This window comes from Anabrus simplex, chromosome 5 (genome assembly GCF_040414725.1).
Source record: "Anabrus simplex isolate iqAnaSimp1 chromosome 5, ASM4041472v1, whole genome shotgun sequence".
NCBI lineage: Eukaryota > Metazoa > Arthropoda > Insecta > Orthoptera > Tettigoniidae > Anabrus > Anabrus simplex.
The window spans coordinates 101,657,104-101,682,687 of NC_090269.1; the positions used below are offsets into that span (position 1 = coordinate 101,657,104).

The 25,584-nt window shown below is 37.1% G+C and overlaps 1 protein-coding gene across 1 annotated transcript in view; it reads right to left on the reverse strand.

Annotated features, from left to right (window-relative positions):
• Positions 1-25,584, reverse strand: part of LOC136874379 (transcription factor 12) — a 94,276-nt gene that overhangs the window by 8,961 nt on the left and 59,731 nt on the right. Inside the window, exons 9-10 of the mRNA XM_068227777.1 lie at positions 19,983-20,130; positions 9,907-9,987 (exon numbers count right to left, since the gene is read on the reverse strand). Of these exons, the coding sequence (XP_068083878.1) occupies positions 9,907-9,987; positions 19,983-20,130 (229 nt within the window). The remainder of the gene's footprint in view (positions 1-9,906; positions 9,988-19,982; positions 20,131-25,584) is intronic.

Consider the following 25,584-nt stretch of genomic DNA (forward strand, 5'->3'; position numbering starts at 1 on the left):
TATCTGGATGCAACAGTAACAATTCAGGTAAAGCTTATTTACTTTGTCAGTCAAGAATTTTTGGACATGACCTACAAGGCATTCCCTGATCTTATTCCAAGGAACAATGTCATAGGTCTTTTCAATGTCCAAAACTAACCATCACAAAGTCTTTTGCATGTTTCCAGTATTTTTCTATTAGCATCTCTCCAAAAGCCGTGCCGTATAATGGCTACTCACCTTTACGCCTGCCAATTCCATGGCTTTGGGATTCTGTTGCAGTTTCAAAACGAGAAATTATATTACAATCAGCATCCAACTCCATGGTCTATGCCTGAACTACTCTCGGGGTGGAGTATTAATGTGGTGTTCTTCCCTCAAACTTCATTCACCATCTTTGCAGTTCACATGGAGTGTCAGACCACTCAGGACAGAACTTTCAATTTATCTTGTAAACTTTGAAAATTTCAGTCTTGATTTTGAAGTCAAGCTAATTCCTTCATGCAAATTGGGATAGCCCAGAGATGGAAAGGTGTGGAAGCAAAGAAACCTTATGAGAATTATCTTCTATTTCCTACTCTATGGGTTGACTTTTTCTCTCTCTTAGTTCTAAACATATTACATCATCCTATGCATATGTCTTTCTTTTTTTTCATTCTCATGACTGGATACTTTTGGGAACATTTAATCCTCTCTCATTTCCAGAATACAACACTGCTGGAATTATAATATTGAAATTTGTAACTATCATTATTTTCCATTTGTTTTGCAATTTGTTAAACTTTAGTATGTTAACTTATTTTCCATAGGATCAATTCTGGTAGAACTTGGTGTTAATTATTATATCATGACTTATTTTTTCAATCTCTGACATTTTGCTTAACTTGTATGTAATGTGATTGTGTTAATACCCCTTATTTTATTTTATGCTTGTTATAATTTTACCATGTGTCAAGTTTTATTCTTGAGAGAACATTTTAATAAGTTCCTTTTTTTCCTACTCTGATGGTCGTGTATTCCTGTTCATACCCCTAGGTCTTATTATTCTTATATGGCAATTGTTCTTGTTTTTTGTTGTTTATAGGAGCATCATGTCAACCTTTGTTGTATGAATGATTGAAAATATACTGTTAGTGAAGGAATTTTCCTAAGAAATTTCATACTCCTTTATATGTTAAAGCTTAAATTGTCTACATTACATTATTCCAATTAATTTCTAATTTCTATGAGGTTCCCCTCCTCTCTTACCTAAATGTGTGTCTGATTTTATCATCATAATCATTCTCACACAACATACCTTTCCTTTGGGCCCACCACTTCTTATGTTTGCTTCCTCATGCGCTTGCTCTGCTAAATGTTATTTTCTCATATGAATTTCTCAAATTACAACTTCTTCTTCTTCTTCATCCAATGTAATCATCATCATCATCATCATCATCATCTTCATTTCCTGTTTCCAGCTTCCCGGGTCAGGTTGTGAATCAAGGACCTCCATCGCTGCCTGTCTCCCCACCACTTGTCTCCTTTTTTTAAAGTACATCTTCTGGTTTTCCTCCCCTCTTCTCTTTGCACTCCCACACTGAATCTGTCCACCTCTTTCGGGATCTTCCTCGTGGTCTCTTTCCTGTTCACTTGTCTGAAAAAGCTTTTTTTTTTTTTTTTGGCACACTCTCTTCTCCCATTCTCATCATATGCCCATAACACTTTAGCTTTGTTGTTTCTATCCTGTCTTGAAGTTTCAAGATTCCTGCCCTTTTCCTTATCTCTTCATTTCTAATTCTATCCTTTCTGGTCTTGCCCTCGATACCTCTTAGGAATTTCATCTCCGCTGCTTGTATTCTGTTCTACTCTTCTCTCATTTTGTTGTAGTCGACGATCCAGCAGCATGGGTTAGTATGGGTTCATAATAGGTTGAATATATTACTTTCTTATATCTTACATTTCTTCGGGACATCTTGGTTCCACAAAATACCCCATACACTCTGGTAGAAGATGTTTGCTTGTTGTATTCTTTTCCCAATTTCCTCAGTTATCTTTCCATTTTCTGTGATCACACTTCCTTCCCAACTACCTGAAACTTTTAACCACTTCCAGAATTTTACCATTCAGTTTTATCTTTCCTCTTCCTTCCTTCCTTCCTTCCTTCCTTCCTTCCCCATGTCATCACTATTGTTTTAATTTTCTCTGTGCTTTCATCCCAAATTTTTCCATCTCTTGATTCCATACATCTACTTGTACTTCCGTTTCATCCTCACCCCACATCACTATATGATGATGATGATGATGATGCTACTTGTTGTTTAAAGGGGCCTAACATCAAAGGTTATCGGCCCCCACATCACTATATCATCTGTAAACAACATGGCTTTTCTTGCCTGTCTTCCCGATTTCTGTTTAATGTTCTTATGGATTTCATCCATAACTATGACATCATCCAATGTAATATTCCTTATAAATCAATTTTACTTCCTAATTTTCCTTTTATATCTTGATAATGCTGATTACATTTTACCTATGCTGTTAATTTTCATTCACAATGGAAAGAGTAAAATACACAATATGAGCAAATAAATCTTCCAATAATAATTGTGAGTCAAGACATTATTAACTCTCTCCATTGTAGCATCTGCTGGCACTCATATTTACTTCTAGACTTCTCCAACGCTGAATAGTATTATGGCCTAGCTTTAATCTATATAATAAAATTACATTACATGTGAACACAAAATATTTCTCTGTATTCGTTGAATCAAATTCACTTGTATTTTTTTCACACGATACAGCCAACTGTGGGCTATGGTTACACAAGCGACGTGAATCTCTTTCTTAGGCTTACACCTTTTGTTTACATTGTAACCGAAAGTTTTTCAACATCACGCTCCTTTTCAGACGTTCTTCCTCCGAGATATTCCGCGGTTCAGCAGGTTCTTTCTCTGGATCATTCCTCAACCATGCAACTTCCTTCTTAAAGATGGTACTCTCCATTATGTCCTCTGGTCTTATTTATTAGAAGAAATTACCAACTCATGTGTGTAACTCGGGTCAACATGAAGTGATCTAACGCTCATTCTAGTTTATTATAAGACAGTGTGCAGCAAAGTACTGTGGTGAAAGGAATTTGATGGAAATTCACACAACCCTGTTTCCCATCAAATGTGACATCAGTCACCATGGGCACCCATGGGGCCCAGACCTGGGGGTAAGTAGTAATTTTAATATTTTGGAGGATAAATGGCGATTTGTATTCTGCGGTAGAATAACCCACGGTATCCGCTGCCTGTTGATGGTAGACGGTACAACCACTTTTACGTAATACTGACTTTTAAATCATTTTCTTGAAAGGAAAACATGTGACTACACTAGATTTTTGCCTTTCCCTGAGAGCTAGAGGGGGGCCGTGGCCCCACCTTGCCCCCTGGTATGGGCGCCCTTATCAGTCACATTTTCATTTGCATCTCTGGTACCATGTAAATCAACAGAAGAAGTCTGGTCTTTTCCCGATAAAGATGAAGCTTATTCTCTTCAAATAGTCACATCATCTGTACCATCACTCTCTTACAACAGCTCTAAAATTTGTACTATTGTCTACTACATTCGTCCATGCTGCCGTTTTGTAAATACAAGCAGAAAACATGACAAGATGAGATGCCATGTAATTATGAAAGGATATGAAGTTCTTGGCATCTGCAGCAGTGAAATGCCATTCAATGTATTCTCGACAGATTTATGTACCAAATCAACAGAGTTCACACAAATATGAACAATTTTCTACGTCAAAGAGATATGTATATGTTCAAGAGGGCTATGCCCGATAATACAAGCTCTATGGGAAAAACAAACAAAACAGATGTGACTTCATTCAATAGCATATCATAACATTTGTCTAGAAGCAGAAAAATTTAGTAACTTAAAAGTGAGTTGATTTTCCCAAGAAATTTTGAGTACAATATGAGAGATTCCACTTTCAAGATGATGAATATGTTAACAAAAACTGGAATACATTCAGCTCCCAAACCATGTTATACTGAATGGAAGGGGTAACACGAATAATTAAGTATACATTTCGCAGTATGAAATTACAAGGAATTTTGTTAATACGAGTTTTCAGACTTATGGATTATAGAAATGAAAAACAAACAAAATAAAAAGCAATTAAGTTAGTCTATACAGGTGTTAGTAATGTGGATAAGAAGACTAATGTGATTTACTACTCAAGGAAAGTGAGACAAGAAGAAACAGGTAAAATAAAGTGTTGTACTTGAACATCGTTGGCTTAGCGTTTGCGTGTCGAGAACACTCCTCACCTTTCACGTGCGTTGTTGGCTTGCCTTCGCTCCTTTTCTCTTGCAGCCTTCAGGTCGGGATCTTCCTCTTCATCAGCACTCGAACAGCAGTACGAGAAAAACACACATAAGTCTGCTTTGTTCACTAGCAACCTTAGATGTCCAGCACAACCAGAACGTAACATACCAACTTACATCTGCCTTACATTCACTGATTATACAGAAATGAACTTTTCCTTTCCACTATAATGGTGAATTTCACCACAGAAACTTTAAATTTATCTGTCATCAAGACAAAGAGAGCTATGTCCTATGAATTCAATTACATAGGGCATGTAGTCAAGAGTATAGTTTTATCAAAAGCTGCACAGATACAAAATAATAGGTCCTACATTTCAAAACCTTGCCATTAAGCCAAGAATGCTAGATATTAATTTAGAAATATTACCCCTCCATACGTATTCAGAGTGACATTAACAGGACTGAATGCTAATTTGAGCAGATGTCCACATCATCTCAAACAAGCTATTTCACAGAATGTTCGCTTCAGTGATGGCGGCAATTAATGTTTTAAGGGAAAATGTAACTATGCAACTATCCACTCTTCTCTAATCAGAAGTGAAAAATGAAGGGACCTGACCCTCAAGATAACAGACACTATACCTTTGGAAATTATGCCATGTGCAAGAGACAAACAGCAAGAAAAAGATTTTGCTCAGTTCCTCGGAAGTGAACCACTACTGCCCCAACCATGACTTCCCTAAAGATTCCTCTTCAGTTTGTCTTTTCAACATGTCATAAACCCAACAGATAACATGTCTAATAAAAGGGTTATTTACTTACTTTGGAAAATAGCAATACAAGGTTATCCTCCATATGTTAAAACGACAAACAGAACCTTAAAAGAGCAAATCAAATAAAACAAAATTTAAAAGACAAAAATTAATAATTCAACAAGTATCATATTCTGACTCAACTAAATCAGATGTTCACATATACAAAAGACCGGCAAAAATCCATTCAAATCTTAGTGGCAAGGTTATAACAATACACCGTTTAATAATAAATAACAATGGAAAGGTGTTCAACAATATTAGCATAATGATGTAAAGCAGATGTGTATATTAACAACATGGTTGAGCTGAATTTCTACAGAAGCCAGTACCAAGCCAGAGTCAAGTGGCTGCACACTTACCAACAGATGATGGAATGGTAGCAATGGTGAGAAATAGAACCCCAGCACAAAGGCAGACGTGAGTGGCCAAACACGCAAACGCTATCCTACCGAGCCCGAATTCAAGTAGTTCTTTCAGTTATAATTTTAGTATACATCTACAGTGCCTTTAAAAATAGTTCTCTACACTCAAGTTTAATACATTCCACAACAAGGTCATTTCACTAGTGATATTTAAAGGAAAAATATACAGCAATAGTTCAGAATAAAGTAGTTAGGACAAAAGAAAACGCTTCTAAAAAGAGAGGGTCAAGTTACAGTACATGCATATTGGCAGATCCGATTCATAGACTTGAGAAGAAGGAAAATTAGCAAGACAACCAGGAAGCTGTCAGCCAGTAAAGAAATTTCAGACCTTTCCAACTACTAAATCCTCCATTAAACAATTAAATTTTATTTCAGTAACTGCACAGTGATCATACACCCCTGTAGCTGTCAGCTTGCATTCAGGAGAGAGTGGGTTCAAACCCCACTGTCAGCAGCCCTGAAGATGGTTTTCCATGGTTTCCCATTTTCATACCAGACAAATGCCAGGACTGTACTTCAATGAAGGCCATGGCTGCTTCCTTCCCGCTCCTAGCCCTTTCCTATCCCATCATTGCCATACGATCTATCTGTGTTGGTGTGAAGTAAAGAAAAGTAACCCACAACCTGCAATTCTCTCACTCCGGAAGATACTTTACATACAATACTGACATAAACCAAAGTTTGTTGTACTTTCATAACTCCATCCTAGGTTCACATCTTAGCAACCAATAAGAAATTTGTGTTCCACAAAGAAGAGGAAAGACAGCTTTCCTCCGAGATCTCAGATTTTCTTCTATCTCTTTTATTTCAGTAAATCTTCTTAACCAATCACCCAGAACGATGTAACAAGCCTTGTCATACATTATGTTCCTTTGTGCAAGTTGAGACTGCATGACCTGACCTGGCACTTTGCTGGAAACAGGTTAAGTAGATGTAGGTAATTAAGAACATGTCAGGCAAAATTTATTCTACTGGTGCCCAAAAAAAAGAGACTAATATAAATTCAGAAATTAAGAGATATTTGATAATATTAATGCCTTTCCCTAATAAATATATAAGTGATCAGTACGGCAATCAACTTGGAAAATGTAATCAAAACAATTCCATGATTTATATCTGTCTAAAAGTGACACGTACAAAAACTTCCTTACAAAGTGATAATATACATATTATATAATACACTGATGAGCAACTGAATTAGAGATACCTGGCTAGTGGTGTGTAGCATCTGTTTTGCCCTAATGATGGCAGTGAAGTTTTGAGATATGGAAAATCAAAAACATATCAAAAGAATTAGGGAGCCAAACTGATCAATGACCAATGCACAACCTCCCATAATGCACAGAGATTGGTTGAAGTGTGATCCAGGATGCACAGATTCCTCTCCACAGCATCTCAGAGGTGCTCAATAGGATTCAAGTAGGGTGACCTTCGGAACTAGACAAGCATCCTCATGTCTGTGGAGTGCTCACTGAACCTATCGGCCACAATTCGGGAGTGATGGGCCGGTGCATTGTCTTGCTACAAGGTGTTGGAGGTGAACAAATTGGTGGACACGAACAGACAGCAGGATTCCTGTAATGTTCGCAAGTGAGGGGCATTGGCAGATATACTATGGGTCCCACTTCATCCCACATTAACAGTCCTCATATAAGGATACCGCCACCAGCGGCTGAGGTGTAACCTACTGGCAAGAAGGACCCATTGTCTCATATGCTGGGCAATGCACTCATACATACCCTGCCACTGTCGTGTATCAACTGGTGCCTCGACTCATCGTACTGTTTTACGTACTTCGAAAGTCTAAAGGCAGTGTTCCTTTCACCATGTCAGTCATTATGCCTTCTGACATGTGGTGAGCAGAGGTACCCTTGTGGAATCTTGATTCATGTACCCTACTGCAAGGAGATGGTTCTGGATGACAAAGTTGCTGGCACTTCACTGGTGTCCAAAATTGAATTTGCTAGTGATCTGCTGCACTCTAAGCCTGTCTATCACCTCTTATCTGAATTAACACAGTGACAGTGGCCTATAGAAAGCCCAGTGCTTGCACAACTTGAGGGATGAAATGACCCGTACATCTGGCAACGATAATCTGGTCGCAAACAAATGTACAGAGATCTTGCGTCCTGCCCATTCTGTGGTCAAAAGTTACTCATGCAGCCAGTACTAGGTCTGATGGCATCGCAATCACATGCTACACTGTACTACTACATTTGCCGGGCAAACCATAGTGCCGTTTTACCAAAATGGCAGCTATCTCTAATTCAATTGCTCTTCGATGTAATTACATAGCTTATATGGTACTTCATGAATTATGTTATAGGTTGTAAACTGTTTCCATGAAACAAACAACTATTATTAAAATCAGTATGTAACAAACACCATTTCAGCATCATCTGGCAGGTCCACAGATGACCTTGAAAGTCATCAATAAAACACTGATGAATATTGTACAGTAGAAAGTACTATGCATAGGCCTTGGGTCAGTCTGGATTGCAAGAATTCGCACCGTACCTACTAACATACATAAAATTTATGCACAAAACTTGCCATATTGTGTTGTATCAAAGTTCCCCAAATATAAATCTTCTGTGCCTAACTATTTTGAAATACATGAAGTTACCAACCCATAATAAGAGCAAACAAACAGCTTTAGAGATAAAAGAAGAATGATCCAGAACAAAAATACAATTTGAAAGCATTTGAACTACAAAAAGGACTGAAAATTAAAAGTTATTTTTAACAGCATCAGTTTAAATGTTAAGATAAACACTAATTTAAAAATATATATTAAATTACTCATGCTTGTTGTGACTTGAGTGTAGAGAGAAGAAAACGTGAGTCTTTTTCAACCAACCAAATACAACATGCCTACTTTGGCCAACTGACAATTCATAATGGCTAGATCGAGTCAAGGTGGTTTAGCAAAGAATTGTACATTCAAATCTACTTTCCTAAACTTTAAATTTACAAGGAACTATGGGATGTACCAGTACATACACAAGGAGAGAGGAAGATGAGGAGACAATTATCATCACTAGAGAACTCTCAAAAGCAAGACCATTGTATCATATATACTTACACATGACCAACAATAAAGTGGACAAGGAAGTAGTCTTATCTTCTCAGTATTAGCCAGTTTCTCTCCAATTATTAAAATCCCACTGTAACCTTCTTTTGAATGTTGTGTCATCATTCGTAGAAATTATGCTAATCATAGATTATCCAACATGCAATCAGCTATGAGCAAACACTAATCGCATTGCAGATGCTTCAATCAGTACAAATAAATCTCATAGTCCTTATTTGGAAAATATACTAACTAGATCTGAAAACTAAATAAAGAAAATCAGAGAAGAAAATTTAATGATTTTTCTCTGGATGTCCACTTCTGGAGCCAGATGCCAGATTAATTTCTCTTTACACAAAATCTGAAAATCCATTAAAAATGCACTCTATATTCCAGGTAAAATAGAAGTCAGAAGACCACATGGAAGGACAGCAAGCAGGTGGCTAGATCAGACTAGGTAGATAACTGGCCTTCCTCTTCAGAACGTCCTAAGAAAAACTGAAGATTGAGTTGGATGGCGACACTTTGTGAAGTATGTAACTCTCTAGAGACAAAAAAAAAATGGGGTCACGACACTCAGCAATGAGTAATACGACTGATGATGATATTACATTTAAATTCCTCTGATGATTCTGTCTGGTAATTCCAGGAATAATAATAGATAATACACGTTCATGCCATAGCGTGCATAACATTATGCTTCTTAAGATTACGGCAGAAGAGGGAAAAACCAAGCGAGTTAGTTACGTGTTTCGGGTTGCATAGCTGTGAACTTGCATTCGGGAGATAGCAAGTTTGAATCCCACCATTGGTAGCCTCGAAGGTCTTTTCAGTAGTTTCCCATTTTCACACTAGGCAAATGCTGGGGTCGTATCTTAATTAAGGCCATAGTCGTTTACGTTCCCAATCCTAGCCATGTCGCATCATTATGTTGCCAAAGGCTTCAATGTATTACTGCCACATCAAACCACACACACATATAAAAAGTTTTATATATACATATAAAATGAAAAATTCAACCTGCCAATGGAGTGATGACTAATACAATGAAATTCCACATAAAAGAAATAGATCAGCTGCTAAATATTGATACAGTCTCTGAAAAGAAACGGAAAAAGAGAGGGAGGGGAAAACATCTGACCATGCATATACTGTACATAGTAAAGGGTTTCTATGGTAGGAAAATAGAAAGTATGGTTTACTGTTGTTATTTATTTAGAGGTATATTTAACAAAACCAGTCAGCCCCCTTGACTCGAACCCATTCCTGAATTTAAGCCTCTAAAATTGCGGCCACTATGAGCCACTCACCGCTCGCGCACATTGTTGGCCTGGCGTCGCTCCTTCTCACGTATTGCCTTGGTGCCAGGATCTTCAGATTCTTCATCAGCACTTGAACAACAGTTGTGGGAAGGACAACAAGGTGAATCTCTTGCAGAGCCTTCTCTAATACTCATATGTTTCACTCAACTACCCAGACTAAATGAAATATCTGTACAGTATTTAAAACTAGAGAAGAAAATATTTGTCAAACAAAAACAATATGATCAACATTCCCAGCTTGGAAATGAGACAGATAATTTTGGTTCTGTTTTGATTTTGAAATTTACACTTAATCTGGCAAAGCAAGTCACAAATGAGTCTAAAAGAGGAACAGATACTATTCATAGACACAAAACTTGAATTTAATAAATTAATTTAAGTTTCTGATATACTACGAAGTAAAATAATATAATGTCACGTCAACAAATGTTGGCTAAAATTCCATCTTCAGCTGACATAATACAATCTCTACCTATGCAAAAATGTCCTCCTTGATATTAAGATGAAAAGGCTCTGCAATATTAATCATTAACATATCAGCAGCATTAGAGAAACAAAAATTAATTCTTGTAAATTATAATGAATTTTGTAATAGAATTTGAGGGAAGCCAAGGAAAGCATTCACATCATCACTGGTGGTAATACAGGGAGGTTAGGGGTGAGGAGAAAACTAAGGAGTCATACAGTATGATACAATATACAAAACAGACATTTGGATTATGATATCTTCAATAGCCAGAGAATAATACCAGCTACCATGTTGTCAGCCACACTCATAATACTGGTATCATGCTGCATTTGAAGATTTGTTCAAAAATAATCCATCATCATGAATTTTAAAGTAATTCACTAATCAAATCTTAGTCATTTTTTAATATCAATACTGCATGCAGACTTACTCCAGCTGTTATGAAAGAGAGTGTACAAATAATACCCATTATCCCAAATGAAAATTAAGGACAAATTACTGTAAGTTTGTTCCTAGTCTACGACATAAATTCCCATACATCTGGATTCTTCAAGAGGCAAAAATTTGTTATGTATATTGAAAGAAAAAAGCAAGAATTACAGTATATGCTAATTCAAAGCATTCCCCCTGCAAATGGATAAACGGTCATAACTTTCTTATGCATAACATACTCGTACGTAGTTTAAGCTTGTTGTATTAATTAAAGATCCCATCAAAGAACTGTTGAATTACAAACAATTGATCTTTCTGTTTCAATGAAAAACTGACTGAATGTAACATATTTTCAATAACTTTGAGCTGAAGAAGAGCAATTTTTTTAACAATTGGCTTTACATAACACTGACACAGAGAGGTCTTATGGCGACAGGAAAGGGCAAGGAGTGGGAAGGAAAAGGCTGTAGTCTTAATTAAGGTACAGCCCCATTGTTTGCCTGGTGTCAAAATAGAAAACCACAGAAAACCATATTTGGGCTGCCAATAATGGGACTCAAATCCACTATCTACTGAATGAAAGCTCACAGCTGCACGCCCCTAACTGCACGGCCAACTTGCTTGGTAAAAGAAGAGTAAAACAAAGACTGTAGAAGTGAGGATCAACAGGGAAGGAACAAACTCAAACCTGTTTTGGAAGGAACCATATTAGAATCAGTTTTTCACTTCAAGTACCTGAGAAGCACAATCTCGAAAGACAACACTGTCAAGCAGAAAATACTCAACAGGACACAATCATGTCAAAAACCTACTCTTTGATTGCAAAATACCACGAAAAGCAAAAAACACGCTTTACCAAACCTACTTCGTACCAATTCCCACATATAGTTTATAGGCATGTATTCTACCAAACACTGACTACAGCAGGGTTCAGGCAGCAGAAATGAGATTCATTAAAACTATGAATCAAACTACTCAAAAGGACAAAATCAGGAATGAAGTAAATAACTGGGTCACCACCACTGAAGTACCTATTACCAGTGTAATAAAAGAGTGTCTACTTCAGTGGTATGGGCAAATTATGAGAATGAAGAGCTAGAGACCTGCAAGAAAATACTTCGACCTTACTGTGCAAAGAGAAAGACCACACGGAAAGCCAAGGAAACGTTGGACAGAGATAGCGAGATCAGATGTGGAAGGGAAGGTCTCAGATGGAAAGATGTCTTGAAACAGATGTATGCAGACAGGAAGAGATGGTGAGCTCTTGTACACCACAAATGATGATAATGAAAACGATGATGATGATGATGACAACAACGAATGTATTGGATACTCTTTTATTGCATCTACATAAGTAATGTGTAGTCACGATACGATTGCACTCAACCAAGTTAGGGTCGCGGCGCTGTGAGCTTTCATTCGGGAGATAGTGGGTTCGTACCCTGTCGGCGGTCTGAAGATGGTTTTCCGTGGTTTCCCATTTTTACACCAGGCAAATGCTGGGGCTTCTCAGTTGGGCAACTGCTGTCCAATTCCTGCTAACAGCAAGGAAATTCTCAAGCATAAAAATACTAATTTTTCTTGACATTCTGGAATCCTCATGATTTTACTACATGGCAATGACAGTGGAGTTCTAAGTGCTTATTGGTGGGAAACTGAGGAAACTCTTTAATTTGAAGGAGGATGACCTATCACAACTGAATCCATAACTTATTATCCACGATAATATGCAACTTGATGTTTTTGGTGTGTACAGACCTGGAAGGCATGACACTGACACGATAATATGCAACTTGATGTTTTTGGTGTGTACAGACCTGGAAGACATGACAATGACACAGAATTATTTAATAAGATAATCAGTTACATGGTGAATGACAGAATTTTTTAGTAAGTTCCTTGGTATGTACCTAGCACTGTTGCTTATTTATGAATTATGTACAGATTTGTCAAGGAGTTGGGGGAACATCCTTCGTTGCTTGTAGGGACTGCCATAATTTGAAAATGGCACTGCTGAATGTTGATGTGCCAATTCTACAATCTCCAACTGCCTTAACATCGGCACCCTTACAAGATTTTTTACAGCATTTAAAGTGTCGACTCCGACACATGTTTTTAACATATTTGCCGGTTTGACTACGAATAAATGAACCAAATCCAAATCCACTCGAGAGCTTGTTTTGCTATGCTGTCATCAGTGTATGGCCAATCCACTGCCACTTTCTTTTCTTAATCTGCTGTTCAATCGGTAATTGGTGCCTTCTCTTCCACAGTTCCTCATTTGACAACTCTACACATACTCCTCAGTTATATTTGTTTCTTTCCTTCCTACCAGTTTATAAAATTCTATAAAAGAACTCCAACATGCAGCAGTTTGCCTGTGACTGCCCTGCTAATAACTTAATTTGGAGTATTTATTTCTCTAATTTGAAGGGTAATGTGCTTGAACAATACACAACTTTCTCTTTTTAAAAGTTGATTTGTATTTTAGTTGCATTCACAGACATTAGAAACTTCACAGATATAGTGAATTGTACCACACACATACAGAAATACAGGACAAAAGGACAGATGTAACTTACTAGGTACACCCATGTATATCGAGCTCACAAAAAAGGGAATATCAGATAAATCCTAACACTTTGACTGAAGCCTTATCAACAGAACTTAGATGGATCTAAATGCTGCTGCAGGGTAAGGCAACCTTACTCTTAACACGTTCGTGGCCGATGACGACACATATGCGTCATGACTCCACTTTCACTCAGTGCCGATGACGACATATGTGCGTCACATTCCGCGCCAAATATTAAAGCTCGTATTTCCGCCAATATGTATGTAAACAAACAGACCTTTTATCTGTGCATTGGTAAGGTGTTATTAAACAAATGCGCCATCTGGGCATCAGATCAATTATTAGTTACAATCTCTATAGCCATTAAAGTCGGCATACATTTCTGCAATGTCAAAAGGGAACTGTGAAGTTTCAGAAACTTCTCACCAGAAGAAACCCCGTCTTAGCGGGATAAACAGGTGATTTGCAATTAATGACGATAGTCTGGAAGTTCTCCTGAACGCTAGTGACAGTGACAGCATTAATAGTGATGACAGTGATGACAGTGTGAAAAGTGACTGCAGCCACCTGAGTGAGAATTTTAATCACGGATGTGTGTGTCGAGTGTCTACTCCCAATTCTCACATTACAGAAGATGAGGAAGACGTAAGTAACATGTCATCTCCAAATTTCCCGCCAAATACCATGGGCGATATTTCGGGAGTCATTTCTTGGAGTTCGGATTTGTCCTCAAAGAAACAAATAAACTTTATTGGTCGGCCGGAATGAACATTCACTGCCAAGTGACGTGAAACCTATTGATTATTTTAGCTTGCTTGCAGACGGCAACTTGCTGAATAACATTGTAACTGAATGTAATGCATTTGCGGAAGAGTTATTTTTGCGAGGAAAAGTGTCACTGGAAAGTAGCACACTGTATTGACTAGTTACATTGTACAGCTCATGTACGTATACATTGTTCACACAGCAATAATAAGATTCTACTGCTCAGTATGTTTGTGTGAAATGTTCAAAAAATGATTCTGTTGTAAAGAAATTCCACAATTGAACAAAATATTATTTTCCTCGTTTCACTTCATTACCAGTCATGACGCACATGCTGCGTCAAACGGCACCGAAGGCGAAAAGCTCATCGGTAGTGCCGCTGATGCAGCGTGTGCATCGTGACTCGTATGCACATAAATAATATTGAAATAATTAAGATAATAATCTAAAATGCATAAGGACACGGAAATGAACTCCTTTAAACAAAAAAAGTATTATGGTACCACGGTAATGGTTGTCGATATCCGAGCAGCCGCAAACGTGTTAAAAGGCATGCAATTTTTTACAAAGTGAAACATTTTTAAAATCCCTTTATCCTGTTCTTACCTCCATAGGAGCATTTAGATTTCAAGAATGATCAATGTCATTCTTTCTTTCTGCCTAGGCTGTCTCTGAAAATATTGAGATTAATGTAATGTATCCTTTCATGTATGCTTTAGCTACACATGCTTACATGGTAAGCTGTCATTGTGTTCGTCGTATGTTCCTTTTCAATAATAATAATAATAATAATAATAATAATAATAATAATAATAATAATAATAATAATAATAATAATAATGTTTATTTGCTTTACGTCCCACTAACTACTCTTACGGTTTTTGGAGATGCTGAGGTACCGAAATTTAGTCCCACAGGAGTTCTTTTACGTGCCAGTAAATCTTCTGCCATGAGGCTGACGTATTTGAGCACCTTCAAATACCACCGTCTGAGCCATGATTGAACATGCCGAGTTGGGGTCAGAAGGCCAGCGTCTCAACCATCTGAGCCACTCAGCCCGGTTTGTTCCTTTTCATATTTCTACCTTTATACAATCAAGTTTCAAAGGTACTGTATATTAGTGAAAGTAGAAAAACAAGTAGTACAAAGGCAGAAGCATGCAGTATCAGTGAGTCAGTCTCCCCAATGCCTTTTACTACACATCAACCAGCCCTAATACCTGAGGAAGTCAAATAAGTAATGAAAGGGAAATGGTGTATGGCTTTTAGTGCCGGGAGATCCCAGGATGGGTTCGGCTCGCCCGGTGCAGGTCTTTTCATTTGACTCCCGTAGGCGACCTGCGCGTAGTGGTGAGGACGAAATGATGATGAAGACAATACATACACCCAGCGCCGTGCCAGGGAAATTAACCAATGATGGTTAAAATTCCTGACCCTGCCGGGAATCGAACCTGAGACCCCTGTGTCCAAAGGCCGCCACGCTAACCATTTATCCAAAATAAGTAATCATTCTGACAGAAGGCTGTGCCAGCCAGATTTGTCTGCAAAAAAACCTTAAATCTCTGCCATTATGAAGAATCAAGCATTTGTTAATCTGGAGGAAAGCTACCATGTAAACAACACATCAATGTAGCTCTTCCTGTATTTACAGCTACTCTAGTTTCCTACCTTCATTACCTTCCCTTGATAATTAGAACGGGTAGACTTATAATGTATCTATCTACATATATATAAGGATATTACACCTATAATTTCAGGAAGTGTGGACATTACTGTACATCTCTTACATTTTCTGGAGAAACTATGCTAAATCAACAAAGCACATTATATTATTCCTACATATAGCAAAATGGAAGATTGTATTTATGATGAAAATTGAAACACAGGAATGATAAGTGTTAATACAGAAAGAAATTTGTTGAGAAAATACATCCCTCCGATTTACTTTTTCAAAGTTGCTGCTCATGAGATATACTGAAGAGGATAAAAATAAATCTGTTTATTTTCAAATATTTTTGTTTATTTATTTCTGTACTAGTGACTGTTACCATTCCTGATACTAATACAAGTGAATACAGCTGTAACACATGCATTTCTTCTCCTTGTTCTGTGGATACTGATATTTTTATATTATCATTTAAAAAAGGGACTCTTAAGAGTAAAAGTTACTCATTTAACACAACAAGAAGACGAGTTTCAAGGAAAATTAAAGTGATCAAATTAACAAAAGAGAGTTGCTCTAATGACAACGAGCCATGCTCACAAAATTATATTAAGACAGTTTCACTTTGCTGTACTTCCCTATAATTCAAAGATACAATCTCCGGCATAAATAGTTAATCTACACTGTAAAATGCCTTTGCTGTTCCTACAATCCAGAAACCCTTCCTAGGCATATTCTATTTCCCAACAGAATTGCAACTGCAAAATGACCTCGATAATGTTGTGAGATGGACAGTAGGCAATGGTATGATGATAACCGGCATTAAAAGTCAGGTTGTGAGTTTCACAAATAGGAAAAATCCTCTGAGATTTAATTTCTGCGTTGATGGGGTTGAAGTTCCTTATGGGGATCATTTTAAGTACCTAGGTGTTATTACAAGGAAAGATCTGCATTAGGGTAATCCCATAACTGAGATTGTAAATAAAGGGTATAGATCTCTGCACATGGTTATAAGGAGATTTAGGGGTTGTAGTAAGGATGTAAAAGAGAGGGCATATAAGTCTTTGCTAAGACCCCAACTAAAGTATGGTTCCAGTGTATGGAACCCTTACCAGGATTACTTGATTCAAGAACTGGAAAAAATCCAAAGAAAAGCAGCTCGATTTGTTCCGAGTGATTTCCGACAAAAAAGTGTGTTACAAAAATGTTGCTAAGTTTGGGCTGGGAAGACTTGGGAGAAAGGGAGATAAGCTGCTCGACTAAGTGGTATGTTGCAAGTGATAAAAATCATTGTTATCCGTATTGAAGATACTGAATGTAGGATGCTAAAAGGTTTGTTTTGTCACCTATTCAATACATATAAATTTTACAATTTAGGAATTTATTATTGATTCCACTTGAGACATGTTTCGCCCTTCATTGAGGGCATCTTCTCCCTTGATTGTTATAATGTAAATATTTTTAAAACTTATATTTTCTTATGATTGCGTCAACTGTTCTCCAGAGCACCACTGCCAAACTCTACTATTTTAATTTTACGCATTGGTGCTGACTTATTATTCTATAAACCTATATGTTCAACCATCACTATTGTACAACTGTTTCTCATACTTCATTTTTGTAATGTGTATTAATAATATGTATTAATTTGTGCATGTCAACTACTAACCAGGTACCTGATTTTTGCCTTGAGGAGATAATTTGACTGATGATGCCCTCAATGAAGGGCGAAACATGTCTCAAGTGGAATCAATAATAAATTCCTAAATTGTAAAATTTATATGTATTGAATAGGTGACAAAACAAACCTTTTAGCATCCTACATTAAGTGGTATGTTACCAATGTAGTTGGGCCGTTATTGGACATTATTCCCTATGGGAATCAACATCTATATTATTGATATCATTAAGTGTTATGTTCTGAGCTGTCAGTGGAGGATGGCATGGAATGACATTAGTAGATGAATAAGCTTGAGTGGTGTCTTTAAAAGTAGGAAAGATTACAATATGAAGATAAAGTTGGAATTCAAGAGGACAAATTGGGGTAAATATTTGTTTATAGGAAGGGGAGTTAGGGATTGGAATAACTTACCAAGGGAGATGTTCAATAAATATCCAATATCTATGCAATCATTTAAGAAAAGGTGCATGTTTTATTAGGGATCTTAAGAGCAGCGTTCGTATTTTGCAGCACTTGTTGGTCCTTCGGTTGTAACAATGGTATAATGTTCAGAGGCAGAAAAAATTATTCTCTACTGACCAGTTCACCTGTTTAGGGGTGTGGTGGTGCAATATCAATAATAAGTAATGCCCTGGGAGGTAGATCATACTCTTCATTAAACCTTTTTACTGAAGGCACAAACTGGTTATGAAACCATTCTCTGAATAATGCACTAGTAATCCATGCTTTATTTTAGTTTGGTTCCTTTATAATTATGAATGCTCTTTGATTTTTTTATTTTCCAATAACCATAAGTGATAACGTATGATTCCCTGCTGCATTACTGCATGCCAAAACCGTGACACGTTCCTTGCTCATCTTGAAACCGGGAGCACTACTTCAATTTTAGCAGCAGGTCTGTTATTCAGCAACATCTTAAAATTTAATCCAGTTTCATCGCAGAAAGTTCTTGGTAAGAATAATTTTGTAATGAAACTGTGTCTGCAAATGCAATTACATACTCTTGGTGCTGCTGGGTGATCCACTGATAATGATTCTCTGGTGATAGATAACTATTATATCCCATGTCTCCCATTACTCACAGTAAATTTCGAATCACTATTCATCAGCTTACTGAGCTTATCTTTGAGATTACAGGATCATCTCTCTGCCTTTCTTGAAATAAAAACATCACTTTTCTCACACACTGAAATTTTTTATGTATGGTGCTCCTCGATTACCTTCTTGGTCACAGTTCCGCAAAATTGTGCTACCTTGGTTTTAGTTTTCTTTTAATCTCTCATCATTGGTTTTCTAACATTGAATGCAGTTGTTAATATTGCTCTACTTTCACCTTTATCCAAGCGTTTTAAAACTTGAAGTTTACTTTTAATGAACAAGAACTATACTTTCGCCTGCTTACCATTTTCAATCAAAAAAAAATAAAAATAAAATAAATTTCAATGCATAAAAACACACAACTAAGCATGATTCAGCACAGTAAATCCGCTAAAAAGCACTCACAACATTTCACGATTCAGATCTGCAATTCATCCAAACTCAGAACAAAGATAATGGATCAAGCACGTAAACCCTAATACCACGAAGGTGAACAAAAGTGAAATAGCTGTGAAATAGCTGAGGGAGTGTACATACTGTAATTGAAGTTACAAAAATACCTGTAAGTCATGCAGCCAAGTGTGGGATAGTGTGAATGAACTTCACGAGCTTGCTTTCGACAATGGCATTCGCATCACAAGAATAACACTGCACGTTTCAACGCTGAGTACAATTAACTTGTAGACTTTGTACACAGGTCTAATTACACAGATTATAAATTAACTTATTTTTGCCAATCTGAATAGACTTTAGCCTCAATTCAGACTAGTACTGTAGGATGAGTGAATAAGGAAAATGCAGTGTGAGGAAGGAAAAAAAAAAAATTGGAAAGAGGACATAAAGAAGGGAATGTAGCAATGAAAATCAGGGACAAGATCTCAAAGTACAGCACTGGAGTACTTTGGGTACTTTGGAAAATGGAAAATTCTATACAGAATATGGAAATCATCAGAAAGATTAGGGTGTGTTCATTAGCTCAGGATTCAGCCAGGAAAGGGTGGCCAAGATAGACAGACTATTATGGATTTGCTAAGGAACAACATAAAACAATGAGGCAGTTTCCATATATTTCTCTTCTATCACAGAATGTTAGCCAATGCCCATCCCCTTTCGGTAGGTGGATTGGGTGAGCAAAGCCTTACATTAAAACATTCCCAATGATTGACTAACTTCAGGTTAATTGTGTAACTATAGCATCATATTGCCTCAGTTAGAACACTGACATTTGGGTAAATTAATAATATATAAAATAATGCATATGCTCTCTTATACTAGAAAATTTGATCACATAATTTTCCAGCAATTTTACAACTGTAAATGCCATGATATAATACCTTCTATAAATTAATTCAAGGGCCTACCAGCTTAGTATCAATACTTACTATCTCCGCGATCGTTTAGAACCCTTCTGAGCTGACGTTGAATTGGCAGGTGCTGTCGTGTTACCTCCCGTACTTGACTGGCTGTTACCCAGTTCGCTGCTGCTTGGCTTTGTATCTACACTACTCCCAGGTGGTTCTTTCCTTTTTTCTGCAAGTGGTAAAGAAGTCTTACAATCTGGATGACAAATGGTTAACTTCAAATGTATTTAATGATCAAACATAAATAAATGCATGAATTGCAATTCTTTTCACTTATGCTATCTAGTTTCAATGGACTTCAACCTTGTACACTGATAAAATAGCAACAAACTCATATTTATATTCTTAACACTCTCAGGTTCAAGTCCATATATTGTACCTGTCCTCTGAATCCAAGTGATTTAAATGATTTACCTACTCAATGTATTTTAACCTGTAGTATACCAACTGAAAGGTGAAGTCGTTTACATTTATATCCTACTTACAGCATTCTAATATTCTGAATAATGCACAAGTATTGCTATGTTCTTTATCACTATGTAAATTGAAGAAATAAAAAGTAATTTCAACCTACTGTATTTGTTTCTCTATTAATATTCAATACAGATTATGAAAGTGATACAATCTATACAAGCTACACATTAATCAAGTAACTAATTAACAAGCTATCATATTGTTTCTTGGTGTAGTAAATCATATTGCTTTTCGACATTTTGATTACAAGGCCTAGGCCTAAATTTTGAGAAGTTATATCCAAAACGATGTAGGCCTACTCAAAATTATATACAAAACATAACCTTCAAACACAGGAGCAGTACCCTCTCAATTCATCAATTCACTGTCAGATTTGGCTTTATCTCCTTTTGCACTGACTGTTTCACCTACGGTATTTCATATTCACTTAGGATTTTTCGTGCCTGCAATTATTGATGATATGCAACATTCTTCACCCCATTCTTGATTCATGAAAAATATATAGCCATCTAGTGATAAAACTTATTACTACACACTCCAATGAACATGTAGTTATAATCAAGTTCGTCAAAACTGTGGGCGGAGATTTTAAATTAGATCGTATTTTTGCACCCATACAAATTATGGACTTGAACAGTGGAGTGTTAAAATACATATGAGAGACCTAGAACCAAGAGGCAAAAGACAATAAGGATGAGAAATATGATTTCAATATATCGTTTCCAAGTATGGAGCAATCACTGGAACGACCACTCTTTGTGTCTAATATCTCTCATGACAAAGAAATGAACCTGCAAATTCTTAAGTAACTCAAAACAAAGTCAATATGCTGTGAATCTTCCTCGTACTGTGTCTCTCATATATAATTTACAAATGCAAAAGAAATTCTTTTTTTTTTTTTTTTCCCTTACATAATTTCTAATTAACATGCATTGAGAGCTACATTAATTCTGCTACTCACCAAAGTGATTAAAATTAAATCAAGTTCTATGTAACAGAAGTACACAAAATCTATTAAACAGCTGAGGAAAATAAAGAAAATACCAAACCAAAGTGGTATTGAGAATAAAAAGAAAACTACCATGAAGCAACCACAAAAGCACAGAAATTTACTCTGAAGGAACTGGCCAACAAGTACCGCGCATGATAGTTGAAACTGAGATGTCAAGGAAAATAATATCAGAATTCAAGAAGACAAATTGAGGCTAATATTCATTTATAGGAAGAGGATGGAGTAATTTATCACAAGAACTGCTCGATAAATTTTCAAGTTCTTTGAAATCATCTAAGAAACAGTGTGTAAACAACTGATAAAGAAACTGACACCTGCGCAACAGTCCTAAATGCAGATCAATGTTAACTAATTGATCATCAGAGGTAAAGTATAGTTAAAAAAGGAAACACAATTTTAATATCTTGTTCCAATAATCACCAGGGTCATAACCATAAGCATGTTAATTTGGTGGTACTCTTACCTGTCTCCATACATACGCTGCAGTTGCTCATGCTTGCTTGTGGAGCATAAACTCGTGGGTTCAAAACCACACAAAGTCTTCAATGTTCTTTCTTTGCTTCTTTTCGTTTTTATATTCTTTTCTGAAGCAGATATCTCATATTGCTTTAAGTATCCTGTATATCAGTGTTTTAATGTTTGAATTTTATTTTTTTATTTTTTTTATTTTTTTGCGCACCGACACAGATAGGTCTTATGCCGATGATGTTTGAAATTATAATAGACCTGGATATAATAGCTGTGCACAGAAGTTGTGACAAAGTAAACTGCATTTGACAAGTTAATAGTATGTAACCCGTGGTAAAGCAGAGATGTTGACACAGGACAATGCTTTCCCTGCACAGTCCAGCTCATTAACGTTATCTACAACCATCCACTTCCTTCTATTGTTTATATAGTGTGATAGTCTACTACCTGATGTCTTGTTACACGTTGTTCCATTGACAGTAATCATTTGTACAGTGTCGTATAAAAACAATAGAGCATTACGTTTGTGCTCTTGGTTACAATATTCAGACCGCAATTGTTCTGTTCATTACATAACCATGAGTGACACTTGTAATGCAAGTTATGTATAATTGGTGTGGAATAAATAGAAATAATGGATGCTTACATGCGCTAAGAAGCGAATGTGTAACTGAAGAAGGGCCCTAGCAAAAATTCATCTGAAAAATCCATTCATTTAAGCTATGAACCTAAAACTGTATGGATTGAAACACCAGAGAAGTTTAATTGTTATGAAGAGTTATGCGGACTGGATGATGAAGAACATCCAAGCTCTGATGAGTAAGTTCTCACAGCATTCAGTGATTTATATAATCCATCAATTAAATGCAGAAAATATGGTAGGCTGCCTCTAAATGTAAAACCAAAGCATAATCTTGCAAAACAACAATCTACTTGAAGAAATTACAGATATACAGTGCGTACTTTCTGAAACGAAAGGAACCATTAAAGGAGTGCCATACCCTAATTGTGCCAGTGAACAAGTGACATTCTTTAAAGATAGTGTGACTTCTGCTGCCAAAAACACAATAATAAAAAATGCATTAATATAAATAAATGATACTTAAAAGTAAAAGCGGCAAGTAAAGATCACTGAAGACGCCCGGTGGTTTTGAACTGACGAGTTTATGCTCCACAGGTGAGTGTCTTAGTGCTGAGCTACCACAGTGTTTGAAAGCTAGCTGCTCACAGAACCTAATGTAGGGACAGGTAAAGGCCTCACCCACTTTACAGTGAAAATTCTTTAATTCGAAGTCGGCTGCCATTCCCCAAATTCAAATACAGGTCTTCATTTGTTATTTTGATTGGTTAATTCAAAATACGGTTAATATGTAATTTGAAGTTCTCATCAAGCCCCTAAACTACGTAATTCAAAATCAGTACTGTAATCTGGTTGCTGCAGAGCAGCTAAAAATAAAATCATTGTAGACGACAATTAACGACAATGAGCGACTGTCTCGTAACTCTCACTGTCATTTATGCGCCAGAAAAGCAGGTTGTCCCTACTTCAGCTGTTCAAGAATTAAAGCTTGTATTGCCACTTCTTTGTTACTTTCTTTAATCGCACTGTCAACAAGCCTTATTAATGTCATGAGATACACGAGGTACACGTACGGTACAGTCACGGAGTTATTTCTGTTCAAGTTTCGTAGAGTCTAAATTTGAATGGCTGAAAACAAGATGTATTCTGAAAAGATGATAGTAGAGAAATTGCAGATCATCAAGGAAGTCGAAGAGAAGAAAAATCTAAAATTGAAATACCAAATCGTGTGGAATACTGCCATCAACACTTCCAACGTTCTTAAAAAAATAGAAAAAAGATTGAACAGGTGGTCGAAGCTAAGAAGACCTATCAACGTAGGCGAATTAGAGGAGCAAGTTACACGGAGGCAGAAGATGAGGTAATAGAGTGACTTCATCAAACCTGTTGAAATAATATTCTGGTGGATGGTCCATTGACAAAAGAAAAGGCCAACGAACTGGCACTGAAGCGCGGACTGGACTTCCAGTGTTCGAATGGCTGCCTGCAGCGATTCAAAGAACGGCACAGTATCCCTTAGCACGCAGTGAGTGGAGAAAGTGCAAGTGTTGACACAGAAAGTATTAACGAATGGCGGGAACATGTAACACCAATTTTACCAAAGTATGCACCCAAGGACGTGTTCAATATGAATGAGACAGCTTTTTTTAATGCCCAACCAAAGAGAACTCTTGCTATGAAAGGACAGGCTTGTCATGGTAGAAAAGCTTTTAAGGACAGAGTAATGGAATGGCGTATGGCTTTTAGTGCCGGGAGTGTCCGAGGACAAGTTCGGCTCGCCAGATGCAGGTCTTTCGATTTGACACCCGTAGGTGACCTGCGCGTCATGATGAGGATGAAATTATGATGAAGACGACACATACACCCAGCCCCCGTGCCGGCGAAATTAAGCAATTAAGGTTAAAATTCCCGACCCTGCCGGGAATCGAACCCGGGACCCCTGTGACCAAAGGCCAGCACGCTAACCATTTAGCCATGGAGCCGGACAAGGACAGAGTGACAGTGATGCTTTACTGTTTTCAGGGTGTGAAGAATTTTGCATGTGATTATAAATGTTCTAAAAATACTTGTTCTAAAAATATTTGTTCTGTGAATGGTTGCTCTGTTTGGAAAGAAAGATGGCATGCAAAGACCGCAATATTCTTCTGATCCTTGGTCGATGTGCTGCCCACAACCATGATGGACTGGAACTTAAAAATATCCATTTCCTGTACTTGCCGGCAAACACTACCTGCTACATGCAACCATTGGATGAAGGGATTATTTATTGCGTGAAACATGCATGCCAGAAGTGGGTCGTTTGTTTTTTAGTAAGAGAGGTATCAAGAAACGTGCCCTACTCTGATATCAGGAAGTGAAATGTCATGGATGCTATACGGACTGTAGCTATGGCTCAGGACACTGTAACACCATCCGTTATAAAAAACTGCTTCTGGAAGTGCGGGTTTCTTGTGAATTATACAGAAGAAAATGTCATGGCCGATGCCGATAACAGGGTCTGGACTGATTTACAACAGCATTTGGAATTGGAAGAAACTTTCGAAGAAATGGTTACTGGTACCTGATAGTCAGAGTTCACAGACGGTACCTCTTGTGATGCAACTGACCCATGTGAGCTAACGGAAGTGGAATCACAAGCAGATGAAACATCGGAAACTGAGTCTCTTCTCAAGTGCCCACCAGCTAAAGGCGCAATGACAGCCTTATTGATTGTGGACAGTGTCATCTCTACCAGCAATGCCCCAGAAAATGTTGTGAATGCAATGAATGTTATAGAAGATTTTATTTTGACAACTTACAGCAATGCACGTAAGCAGTGCACCACTGACTCATATTTCAGAAAAGAATGACATTGTTCTAAAGAGGAAGATGGTGAAATGCGTTATTGTTGAAACTTAATTTCTATGCTGGCTACCATGTTAGAATAACTTTATATTTTTTTGTGTTTTCATTTTTTTTGTGGGTTTTGAACAACAAGGTATCAATGGTTTCAAATGAAGTCAAATAGAATACTGTGTGTGCATTGCATCAGATCATAAATATGATATGGATTATAATCAACTTACAACAGTTATGCGAGTACTTCATAC